This window comes from Chinchilla lanigera, unplaced genomic scaffold, assembly GCF_000276665.1.
Source record: "Chinchilla lanigera isolate Chin_1 unplaced genomic scaffold, ChiLan1.0 scaffold00084, whole genome shotgun sequence".
Classification (NCBI taxonomy): Eukaryota; Metazoa; Chordata; class Mammalia; order Rodentia; family Chinchillidae; genus Chinchilla; species Chinchilla lanigera.
This window is the reverse complement of record NW_004955485.1, coordinates 8012943-8024726: the sequence shown is the minus strand read 5'-3', so window position 1 is coordinate 8024726 and position 11784 is coordinate 8012943. Positions and strand designations below refer to the sequence as shown.

General features: G+C 48.8%; 1 protein-coding gene across 6 annotated transcripts in view; it reads left to right on the top strand.

Annotated features, from left to right (window-relative positions):
• The window catches only part of Gbf1 (golgi brefeldin A resistant guanine nucleotide exchange factor 1), a 119914-nt gene that overhangs the window by 101348 nt on the left and 6782 nt on the right, over nucleotides 1–11784 (top strand). For all 6 annotated transcript variants that reach the window (XM_005403851.2, XM_005403849.2, XM_005403850.2 and 3 more), the window contains 18 exons: nucleotides 145–243; nucleotides 1321–1515; nucleotides 1720–1909; nucleotides 2649–2789; nucleotides 3263–3351; nucleotides 4588–4790; nucleotides 5221–5344; nucleotides 5641–5766; nucleotides 6024–6106; nucleotides 6823–7059; nucleotides 7342–7435; nucleotides 7728–7904; nucleotides 8207–8271; nucleotides 8356–8479; nucleotides 8637–8708; nucleotides 8846–8940; nucleotides 9259–9412; nucleotides 11429–11654. In XM_005403851.2, the coding sequence (XP_005403908.1) occupies nucleotides 145–243; nucleotides 1321–1515; nucleotides 1720–1909; nucleotides 2649–2789; nucleotides 3263–3351; nucleotides 4588–4790; nucleotides 5221–5344; nucleotides 5641–5766; nucleotides 6024–6106; nucleotides 6823–7059; nucleotides 7342–7435; nucleotides 7728–7904; nucleotides 8207–8271; nucleotides 8356–8479; nucleotides 8637–8708; nucleotides 8846–8940; nucleotides 9259–9412; nucleotides 11429–11654 (2494 nt within the window). The remainder of the gene's footprint in view (nucleotides 1–144; nucleotides 244–1320; nucleotides 1516–1719; nucleotides 1910–2648; nucleotides 2790–3262; nucleotides 3352–4587; nucleotides 4791–5220; nucleotides 5345–5640; nucleotides 5767–6023; nucleotides 6107–6822; nucleotides 7060–7341; nucleotides 7436–7727; nucleotides 7905–8206; nucleotides 8272–8355; nucleotides 8480–8636; nucleotides 8709–8845; nucleotides 8941–9258; nucleotides 9413–11428; nucleotides 11655–11784) is intronic.

The window sequence follows — 11784 nt, the reverse complement described above, 5'->3', positions numbered from 1 at the left end:
AGAGATGGCTAGACACAGAATTCCACAGGACCTCAGTGGCAACTTCACCCAGTTTGTTCTGCTTCTGTACTGCTTGAGCCAAAAGTCAGCTTCAAGAACCTCATGGCATACTTTGACCTCTCATGGCCTCTCTCTGATCTCCAGCTACTCAGCGTAGAGCGGCTGAACCTTTATGCTGCTTCCCTGAGAGTTTGCTTCCTACTATTTGAGAGTATGAGGGAGCACCTCAAATTCCAATTAGAGGTAAGTTTCTTGACCTTGGAATAAAAACAAAAACCAAGCCAGGCAAGATGGCACACACATGTAATCCCAGCACTCGGGAGGCTGAGGCAGAAGGATCGAAAGTTTGAGACCAGCCTAGGCTACATAGTGAGTTCAAGGCCGGCCTGAACTACATAGCAAGACCCTGTCTCAGGAAAAAAAAAAAAATGGAGTTATATGGCATTTTCAGTAGGGCCAGCTCTGTGGTGCTACACAGGTGGGAATAGGAGTGGCTTCCTACAGGAGGGTGACTTTAGTCTACATAGTTCAGCTCGTTGGCCGGCTTCTGTAGTGGAAAAGTTCAAGGATGCTAGAGAAAACTGGCTGACTATAAAATGGGAGAACCCACCATTGAGAATAGTCAATGCTTATTCAATTGGTCACTCATGTATAGCTCTATTTATTTTCTTTAGAAGCCCCTTTGAAGATACCAAAGTATAGTACAACAACTATTGATAATTTCCTACCACTTTTGTCTGTAACTCACTATTATTTGTCTATTTGTTTTCCTGAGAAACTGTCTTATAGATAACAATATGTAAAACAACAAGCATTGATAGTTTCCTACCACTTTGTCTGTAATTTGGTAAGCCCCCCCTATTACTATGTTACCCTTCTTTTACTTTTTAAAATAAAAAACAAGTAAGTAAATAAAATGGGAGAACCCCTGGTGCCACGGACTGCGTGTTTTGCCGCAGTATGAGGATTGGCAGGTAAACTCACAATGGAAAACAGCTCTTCTTGCCCTCTTTCGAATCAAGCCAGCACTGCCACTAAACTGCAAAAAGGAACTCTAAATAGGGTAAGGTCAGGGTTACATAGAAAATACAAACAAGGCAGTAGGCACCATCTTTGGGATTAGGCATAAGGCAAAAAAGAATCAAGCCTATCCTCCAGCATGGAAACCAAAGAAGGGGATGTATTTAGGAGTGAAATACCTTGAGGGTCTGTTAACACCTACTGACTGGCCTTCTGCTTCCTGTTTAATGTTCTTTCTGTCTAATTTTCTTTTCCTAAATCCTTTCCCCACCCAAATAAAATTCTCTGGGTTATTGCCAGATGTACATCAAAAAACTCATGGAGATCATCACTGTGGAAAACCCCAAGATGCCTTATGAGATGAAGGAGATGGCACTGGAGGCCATTGTACAGCTCTGGCGCATACCCAGCTTTGTCACTGAGCTCTACATCAACTATGATTGTGACTACTACTGTTCCAACCTCTTTGAGGAGCTCACCAAGCTGCTGTCCAAGGTGCTGAGCACTACTGCTGGCCTCTAGTGAAAAGGCTGCATTGAGGAAATCTTGGTGGTAGCGATTACGCTATGTATGAGGAGGGGAAATGGGAAGAAAGGCATTCTCTAAAGACAGTGGAAAAGTCATAGGTTTTGAGATTTTGGGAAGAACAAAGTATAAAGTATTCTAACCTCAAGTCTGATGGATCTGTTTACTTTCCAGAATGCCTTCCCTGTGTCTGGGCAGCTCTACACGACACACCTACTCTCTCTTGATGCCCTATTGACAGTGATTGACAGCAGTGAGGCCCACTGCCAAGCCAGAGTCCTCAACAGCGTCACCCAGCAAGAGAAGAAAGAGACAGCCAGGCCCAGCTATGAGGCAGTGGATGGTGCTCGAGAAGCTAGCGGTGGTAAGAGGCATTTCTTTTTCCTTCTGCCACCGCCTCCTGCTCCTCCCCTCTCTCGGTCTCTCCTGCTCCTTCCTGCTCCCTCTCTCCCCTTCTCCTTCTTTCTTCTTCCCCCTCCCTCTCCTTTCTCTCTTTTACCTTTCCTTCTTCCCCCTCTCTCCCTCTCTCTGAGATCAAACTGCATTTCTTTCTTGATGACCCTCGACCTCTGTGTTTGTCCCTTCTCTGTTCATCAAATGCTTCCTCCTGTCCTTCTGTCACTTCCCCTGGGTGCTCTCAATTCTGTGCTTCCAGAGTTTGATGTTTGAACCACAAGCCAAGCAAGGAAGTTAGTAAGACCCACCAACTACTCCCTTTCTTCTCCCTGCTACTTTGATGTTTTTGTAAAATTATTATTTCTTCATGGCAAGAGAAGAGAATAAAGGATGTAGGACTTATGCCCCTAAGAACACCAGGACATGCTATTCCCTACCCACAATATTAGCCTGCACTCTAGTAATCTTTTCTGTGTTCTCCTTGAGAATGAAGCTGCAGACAATCAGGGAAAGTGACTGAGTAACCTCTTTGTTAAATTACAGAATCCAATGTTTGCCTCACCTGAGACAGGGACTACTTACTTGTCCTGTTAGGGCTGGTGCCGTGTATGGGAACATATAGATCTTTTGGGCTTGGAACTCAACCCATCCTGCAGCTCTGCTTGCCTCCTACCTATAAATCTTCATGTGTCTTTTTCTCTTCCCAGATGAGAGAGCAGACAGTGACGGGAAAGCCAGAGGCATGGCATCAGATGTCCCAGGCCTTCATCTGCCAGGTGGAGGGCGGCTGCCAGTAGAACATGGGAAGCCGGGATGCAGTGACCTGGAGGAAGCTGCTGACTCTGTGGGTGGGTAGCGGGTATCCATGGCCCCAAGCAAGTGAAGGTGTGGTGGGGCGAGGAGGAGAGCAGAGTAGCCTAGGGCAATGCCTGGTGAGCCTCGTTAACTCAGAAGGAGTAAAACACTCAGAGGCTGGAAAGGTAGGGCTAGCAGGGCGTAAGAGACTGGTGAGAGAAAAAAGAAAGAGAGACTGGTGAGCACAAGAAAACTTCTGAGGTTCCTCCTTTCACTGGGGAGTGTATCTGTGACCTTCCCAAAGACATTACCCTGGTGTGCCAGATGTGATGGCGCACGCCTGTAATCCCTGCATTTGAGAAGCTGAGGTAGGAGCATTGCCATGAGTTTGGAGCCAGCTTGGGCTCCATATTGAGTACAAGTCCGGCCTGAACTACATAGCAAGACCCTGTCTCAAAAAAAGAAAAGATATGATCCTGGTAAAAGAGGTCTTATGGGGTCTTCCCTCTCTTCTTCCCATTCTTAGCTGACAAAAAGTTTACCCAGAAGCCACCTCGATTTTCCTGTCTCCTGCCAGATCCACGGGAACTAATTGAAATTAAAAGCAAAAAAAAGGTACATGCACCCACCTATTTCCCGGAGTTCAGCCTCTGCTCCTCTGTCTGAGTGTCCTTTGTAGGGTTTCTGTCCCCGAGGATGAGGAGAAGGGGAGACGCTAGCAGCTCGTATACAGCTTTCTGAGGCTAGGCTTTGGGCTCGCTGGGCTTTCAGCAACTTCCCAGGTCTGCTTGAAGACCTTCCCTTACTCCTAAGCTGTGTAGATAAGCAGGACTGTTATTTGCCGCGAGGCAAATGCTATTCCAGCTGACAGCCACATTAGGTATGGTGGTGACAGAGCCCTAGGGGTGTCCTGTGAGTCACCAAAGTTATTGGTCATCTGCAGCTCTGGTGTGATGACTGACAATAAAAGGGAATTAACATTTATTCTGGGGGCTGGGGATTTAGCTCAGCGGCACAGCGCCTGCCTGGCAAGCGCGAGGTTGTGAGTTCGATTCCCGGTACCGGAAAAAAACAAAAAACAATAAAAAACAAAACAGACATTTATTCTGGTGCTTTAGTAAAGTTCAAATACCTGCTTGTGCTTTTGGTTTTCTTAACACACACATACACAAACTTTCCATTTAACCCTTTGCTCCTCTTATTGCCAGCCTAAATGGCTTTGGCTTATGTGTGCCCTTCATTACAAAGCTGTGACAGAACACACAAGGAACAGAATGATTATTGCAGTTAGTTCATCTTGCCCTTCAAACAATCCCCGGGCCTTAAGAGCTGTACAACCAAAGAATAAAGGAAAATCCAAGCCAAGCTAAAAACAGGGTGCTGACTTTCAACAGATGCCAGGGATGAATATAAAACTGAAATGAATCCTCTAGTCCCTTCTATTTTTTCCCTCATTCCTAATTTAGAGAGAAGGAGCTGCCTGTGCATCTTGTGCCCTCAGAAAAAGACTGGCAAGGAGCTCCTCAGTCACTTCTGATGACACAGAGAGATAGGAGAGAGACAGGGCCAGTGTGACCCAGGTTTGGTTGTGGGGTCATCCCAGCCTGTAATCCCAGCACTTAGGAGGCTGAGGCCAGAGGATCACCTTGAGTTCAAGGTCAGCCTGGGACTACATAGTGAGTTCAAGGCCATCCTGAACTATGTAGCAGGATCCTGTCTCGAAAAAAGAAAAGACAACCATGTCCCAGGAGCCCATTAGGTGGCCCGCTGTGGGCTATGGGGGAATACAGCCTGTTTTTGTCTGATTTAGGGGCAGAGTAGCTTCTGACACCTCTAGTCTCTCTCCTCCAGCTATTAATCACTGGCACAGAGCAGTTCAATCAGAAACCAAAGAAAGGGATCCAGTTTCTGCAGGAGAAAGGTCTCCTCACCATCCCCATGGACAACACAGAGGTAGCCCAGTGGCTCCGAGAGAACCCTCGACTGGATAAGAAAATGATTGGAGAGTTTGTGAGTGACCGCAAAAACATTGACCTGTTGGAAAGTTTTGTGAGGTGAGGAAACTACAACAAATGTGAGGGCTGGGGGTGTAGCTCAGTGGCAGAGCTATTGCCTAGTATGTACAAGGTCGTGGATTTGATCCCCAGCTCTGCAAAAGGAAGAAAGAAGTGTGGAACATAGTTGGTCATCAGCTGGGGGGACTGCGCCTCCCTCCCTCTAAGTAGTCTCACTCAGTTCCTGCTGATGACCAGGTCACACGTTCTGCCTCTTCCCTTCCTCTTTAACTGTCAGATCTGAAAGAGCCCTGTGATAAGTGCTGAGGGTAGGTATTGTATTAAGGATACCAGGAATACTGCCCCTATGCCAGCTCCCTCAGCCTTCTCTGCTCTAGGTAAGAGAAAGTTAGGGGGACTGTGGCTGACAGAGAGCCCAACCTGTCTTGCTCCACGCTCCAGCCTCTTCATTCTGCCTCTTTTCCTCTAGCACCTTCAGCTTTCAGGGTCTGCGGCTTGATGAAGCTCTCCGCCTCTACCTGGAAGCCTTCCGTTTGCCTGGGGAGGCACCGGTCATCCAGAGGTTACTGGAGGCGTTTACGGAGCACTGGAGGGTGAGTGGGAATGGCAGAGGCTGAGCCCAAGGCCCCAGGTCAGTCAGCTTGAGGGTTTCTGTAGCCCCAACTTAAGAAAAACAAACCAGCTGCTGTCTCCTAAGAAGGCTAAGAGCAGCATTGGTAAGCTTTCTGTGGAGAGAGCAGCAGCTTCTGTGACAGAATTAGCGAGAGGTGGACCACTTCCCAGGTGCTGCCTCTCTCTGTACCACTGCTGACCTGACCAGTGGGTTGGTAGAGAGGGTTTAATTGGCCAGTGAAAGTCACTGACAACGGCGGGATCTTTGCTTTTTCAGAATTGTAATGGCTCCCCATTTGCCAATAGCGATGCCTGCTTTGCCCTGGCCTATGCCGTCATCATGCTTAACACCGACCAGCACAACCACAACGTTCGCAAACAGAATGTGCCCATGACCCTAGAGGTAAGTGTGGCTCCCAGGCAAGGCAGAGAAGACCCAGCACAGCTTTGGAGGTAGGATTTCTAATCGGCGTGTGGACAGGGCCCTGTCCAAAAGAACCAGGGACGGCTGGCCAGTACAGAAGAGGAACTAGGGTGGGGAGGTGAGTTCTCTCACCTGCTGGTTCCCAAGTCCCAGGTACCACAGAGCAGACCCAGAGTTCTATGGGTGGGACGTCAGCATTGACACAAGAGAGAAAAAACTTACTGGCCTATCTGTAGGAGTTTCGTAAGAACCTGAAAGGTGTGAACGGAGGCAAAGACTTCGAGCAGGACATCCTGGAGGACATGTACCATGCCATCAAGTGAGTATATGGAAAGCAGTGCACTAGCTCTGCACGGGAGGAGCGCATCAGCTCTGGTGCCTCGGATGCCCAGGGCTTAGCGGGGTGCCCAGTTTCTGCCCACTCATTTCTTCCCTAGAGAAGCCTCAACAGCATGGTCTCTAGTACTCTACGCCAGGATCCAAACTGTCTCTCTTATTTTTTACTTACTTATTTTTTAAATATGCTGGAGATTGAACCCAGGGCCTCTTATGTGCTACCATTGAGCTACATCCCCCGCCCAAACGCCTTCTCTTGACTGGGATATTGTGCCCCCATTTCCTGAACCTAAAGCACCTAGGTTTTCCTGTCTAGCTTACAAGATGCATTCTCTGGCTAGAAAAGAATCAAGATGGCCACTGGGGCACGAGCACTCTTAACTCGTTCAAAGGTCAGAGTCAGAGGTTAGACACTGTTTCCCGTAAATCAGAAAGAATAGAGTCTGTTTATACGCTGACACCCCCAAAAGAACATGAGCTCTTATGACAAACTGAAAGCCTAGAGACGAGACTTCCGATGTTTTGAGGTTTCCCTTTCTTTTTTCCCTGAGATACCAGTGAGTAGGAAACAGACCCCTGAGTTGCAGTTTCAGTGGCCTCCTACTGATGGGAGATGCCTGCCTGGGCAAAGGCCCTGTCCTGTTCAGGAGCAGTCACGTGCACAGCAGTACACCTGTTCCTTCCCTCGCCTCCTGACAGGAATGAGGAAATTGTGATGCCTGAGGAGCAGACGGGCTTGGTTCGGGAGAACTACGTCTGGAATGTGCTGCTTCATCGAGGTGCCACCCCTGAGGGCATCTTCCTGCGCGTGCCTCCTGGCAGCTACGATCTGGACCTCTTCACTATGACCTGGGGCCCCACAATTGCTGCTCTCTCTTACGTCTTTGACAAAAGCCTTGAGGAGCCGATTGTCCAGAAAGCCATCTCCGGCTTCAGGTAGCCCACTCTGGCTTTCGTCTTGACCTCTCCCACCTCTCCGAGCTAACATGATTGCTTCCATGCCTCTTCAACTCCTGTGCTTACTTTCCTTAGAGGGGGTTCCTACTGAGTTTGTGGAGGGAGGCTGCAGTTTGGGAAGCTCGATCTTAAACAGACTGAAGTGCAAGGTCTCTTTCTGGGACTGACTGGGAAGGAGCCCCATGCAAGCCTCCTCAGGGACGCAGAAGGGCTGCCTGGCCTTCCAGTGACTTTGTTTCTGTGCTGGGGGTGACATTACAGGAAGTGTGCCATGATCTCCGCCCACTATGGCCTGAGCGATGTGTTTGACAATCTCATCATCTCACTGTGCAAATTCACAGCTCTCAGCAGTGAGGTAAGTCCGGCAGGAACTGTACCTGGATTTCCAGGAAGACCTCTCTCATGGCCACGGGTTTACCTTTGTCTGCACTCACTCCCTTGATACGCCACAGTTTAGGCCATTTTTGTCTTCCACACTTGAGTAAGAATAGTGTTACCCTAGCCAGATTGGCCTTTCCTACCAGTATTCTGGGGGATTGAAGCAAAGCCAGAAGTGCCCTCAGGGAACCAGAGACAGGGGCCTAAGAGTCTTCTTTGCACATACTGTAATAGCCAGGCACTTAGCTTCTTCTAATCCTCTTTTCCAGTCTATTGAGAACCTGCCCACTGTATTTGGAAGCAACCCTAAGGCTCACATTGCAGCCAAAACAGTATTCCATCTGGCCCATCGTCATGGCGACATCCTGCGGGAGGGCTGGAAGAATATCATGGAGGCCATGCTGCAGCTTTTCCGAGCCCAACTGCTGCCCAAGGCTATGGTGGAGGTAATTCTTGGTAGACTAGTCAGCAAGACAAGAACACCAGCACTCTGCGCTGTATGTGTGGAGATCTGATTAAGAATAGCACAGAGCCCAGTGCCTCCCAGAGCTTACCAGAAACCTCAGATGTCGTGCCACAGATCTTGGGGGTAGCTGGAAAGGAAGGCTGGTAGAAGCCGTGCCACTTGCCACTTGGAGGGGCTGCAGTGGTGCTGGGACAGAGGGCCACAGAGAAAAATCCAGAGAACTTTACATGAGGATCAAAAAAGGCAAAGGACATATGGAAATAAATTATTCTACTTCTCCAGGTAGAAGATTTTGTAGATCCCAATGGCAAGATTTCTCTCCAGCGAGAAGAGACACCATCAAACCGGTAAGGGCAGGCAAGAGGCTGAGGACCTTGAGGAGAGAGGGTCAGAACCTACAGCTCACCAGGAAATGGGCCCTTTTCCTACAGAGGAGAGTCAACAGTACTGAGCTTCGTGAGCTGGCTGACCCTGAGTGGTCCTGAGCAGTCTAGCATGCGGGGTCCATCCACTGAGAACCAAGAGGCCAAGAGAGCAGCCTTGGACTGTATCAAGGTAACCTCGAAAGCCTAGGCACCTCCCTCCCTGCTGGACAGATTCTGCCATGTGACCTGAAAAAAGAATCATGCGGGCTTATGGCCAGGGGGACTCTGTTTTCCTGGCTTCTCTGCAGCCCTTGTCACAGGGCCCTTCTCTCTTATACCCACTTTAGCAATGTGACCCAGAAAAGATGATCACGGAAAGCAAGTTCCTCCAACTGGAATCCTTGCAGGAGCTCATGAAGGTACAGGGCGGAGAGCGAGATGGAAGGATGGCTGGGTCTTAGGGGTGGTGGGCAGTGGTGTGTGCCTCAGTGTCTGTTGGAGCAGAGCCAGCAGACAGCTTCCTCATGCCTTCTTTCCTGCTGCTCCTCTGCCCCAGGCTCTGGTCTCAGTGACACCAGATGAAGAGACGTATGATGAGGAAGATGCTGCTTTCTGTCTGGAGATGCTGCTAAGGATTGTGTTAGAAAATAGGTAGGCGGGGCTGGGGATTTAGCTCAGCGGCACAGCACCTGCCTGGCAAGCGTGAGGTTGTGAGTTTGACTCCCGGTACCAGAAAAAAAAAAAACAGGTAGGAGAAGGCCGCTGTGGGCAACTTTGAGGCAGACCCTCCAAAGGATGGAAGGCATCTTGCTGAGTGGGCTCCAGGAAGAAACACGTGAAACTAGGTGGTCAGGGGAAAGCTTGCCCACTATACCATCTGCTTAGGGTGTATAAAGGAGTCATGAAAAGCCTAGGGGCCTTCTGCTCAGTGGCCTCTCCCCTGAGACAGTGCTCATCCCTCTTGTGCAGAGACCGTGTGGGCTGTGTATGGCAGACTGTTCGAGACCATCTCTACCACCTCTGTGTCCAAGCACAAGATTTCTGTTTCCTGGTGGAGCGGGCGGTGGTAGGGTTGATGCGCCTGGCCATTCGCCTGCTCCGGAGAGAAGAGATCAGCGGCCAGGTAAGTGGAGCACATCTGGGAGAGCAGGCACGTATGCAAGGGACTCCGGCCACAGTGTCAGTCATGAATCTGGCCTCAGGCAGGGCATACATTTAACATCCCTAACGTGAGCCCACAGCAGCCACAGAACCAGCACAGACTAACAGCTGACGTTGGACGTGGCCCTGGAATGGCCTCAGGCAGGAAGCTAGTGCCTTGCACCCCCGCAGGGTCCTCTTAAGTCTGCTTTCAGGACTAGACTGCCCCTGTCTGCCTTTCTACTCATCCCAGCTCAACGCCTGATTTCTTAGTTCTTAGGCTTAGAGCCCTCCTTCGGTCCCTTGGCTCAACTAAGTAAACACAGAATAACTAATAATAAACATACAATAAACATAGACAGCTGGACATGGTGGCGCATCCTGTAATCCCAGCACTCACGTAGTGCCAGCACTGCAGAGGCTGAGGCAGGGGGATCTCTGTGAGTTCAAGGCTAGCCTAGACTATATAGCAAGACTGTCTCAAAAAAACAAAAAGAATAAAAAAAAGAAAGAAAAAGAATAAATGAGTTCAACATGATCAGTACATGAAAAATTAATTATATTTCCTCATGCTAAAAATGAACATGGGGACTGAAATTAAAAATAAAATACCCACTTACAGTGCCTCCAATAAAGTGAAATGTTTAGATATACCCCTAACAAGACAGGATTTGTATAGGATTTATATGCTGAAAATTACAAAATGTTTATTAAAGGAATCCAAGAAGATCTAAATAAATGAAGAGGCCATGTGGTGGTCCACATTTGTAATCCCAGCACCTGGGAGGCTGAGGCAGGAAAATCATGAGTTCAAGACCAGGCTGGGCTGCAGTTTTTTGGCCAGACTAGCCTATGTAGCAAGACCCTGTCTCAAATAAATGAGTGAGTGAAAAGAGATCCCATGTTGGTGGATAAAAGACTCAACATAGCAAAGAAGTCAGTTCTTCCCAAATCAATCTCTATGTTAGTGCAGCTCCTATAAAAATCCCAGCAAGGAGCCAGGAGTTGTGGCTAATCCCAGCACTCAGGAGGCTGAGGCAGGAGAATTGCTACAAATTTGAGCCAAGCCTGGACTATATATAGTGAGTTCAAGGCCAGCCTGCACTGCAGAGCAAAACCCTGTCAAAAAACAAGGGGTTGGGGATTTAGCTCAGTGGCAGAACACTTGTCCAGCAAGTGGGAGGCCCTGGGTTCAGTCTTCAACACCAAAATATTAAAAAGTTAAAAAAAAAAAAAAAAAGCCAGGCATGGTAGTGCACACCTGTAGTCCCAGCACTCAGGAGGCTGAGGCAGGAGGATCATTGTGCGTTTGAGACCAGCCTGGGCTACAAAGTAAGCTCAAGGCCAGCCTGAACTGAATAGCGAGACCCCGTCTCAAAAACATACATACAAAAAATGCAAAACAAAACAGAACAGAAAAATCCCAGCAAGGTTTCCTATAGACCTAGAAAGTTTGTCCTAAATTTTTTTTGGTTTTTTGAGGCAGGTTCTTACAATGTAGTTTAAGACGACCAGGCTTGACTGCACTATGTAACATGAACTTGCAGCAGTTCTCCTGCCTTAGCCTGCCAGGTCTTGGGGTAATAGGCATGTGCTACCACAGCCTGCTCAAATGCTAAATTTAGATGGAAAGGCACCAGCCCTGGAACAGCCAAACACTTTGACAAGCACAATGAGGGGAATCACTGACAGTAAGACTTGTTATGTAGCTGCAGTGGTGAAGATTATGTAGTGTTTGTGGGGAGACAGACCCATAGGTCAGTGGGACAGAGCAGAGAACCTAGAAATAGACCCACACAAATATGTTCACTGATTTTTTTTTTTTTACCAAGATATAAAAATAATTCAATGGAGAAAGATAGCCTTTTCAACAAATAGTGCTGGAGTAATTGAAATCTACAGTAGGGGGAAAAAATGAAGTTGACCTAGCCCTCATATTGACCTAAAGAAGCTGATGGGGAAGGAGACTAGAAAGGAAGCTGTGTGCCTCCCCCGCCAGGTGCTGCTCTCCCTGCGCATCTTGCTGCTCATGAAGCCCAGCGTGCTCTGCAGAGTTAGCCACCAGGTTGCGTACGGGCTCCACGAGCTCCTGAAGACCAACGCAGCCAATATCCACTCGGGTGATGACTGGGCCGCCCTCTTCACGCTGCTGGAGTGCATTGGCTCTGGGGTGAAGCCGCCAGCCACGCTGCAGGCCGCAGCCAGGGCCGACGCACCCGACGCTGGTAAGCCCTTTCCCAGGGAGCTGCTGGCACGTAAACGGGCCTGGTCCCGGCGCTTGGGACTGGAAAGCAGAACACTGTTCATGGCATTCAGCAAATGAAACACGCCTGACTTCTGCTGCTGCCTGCTTCT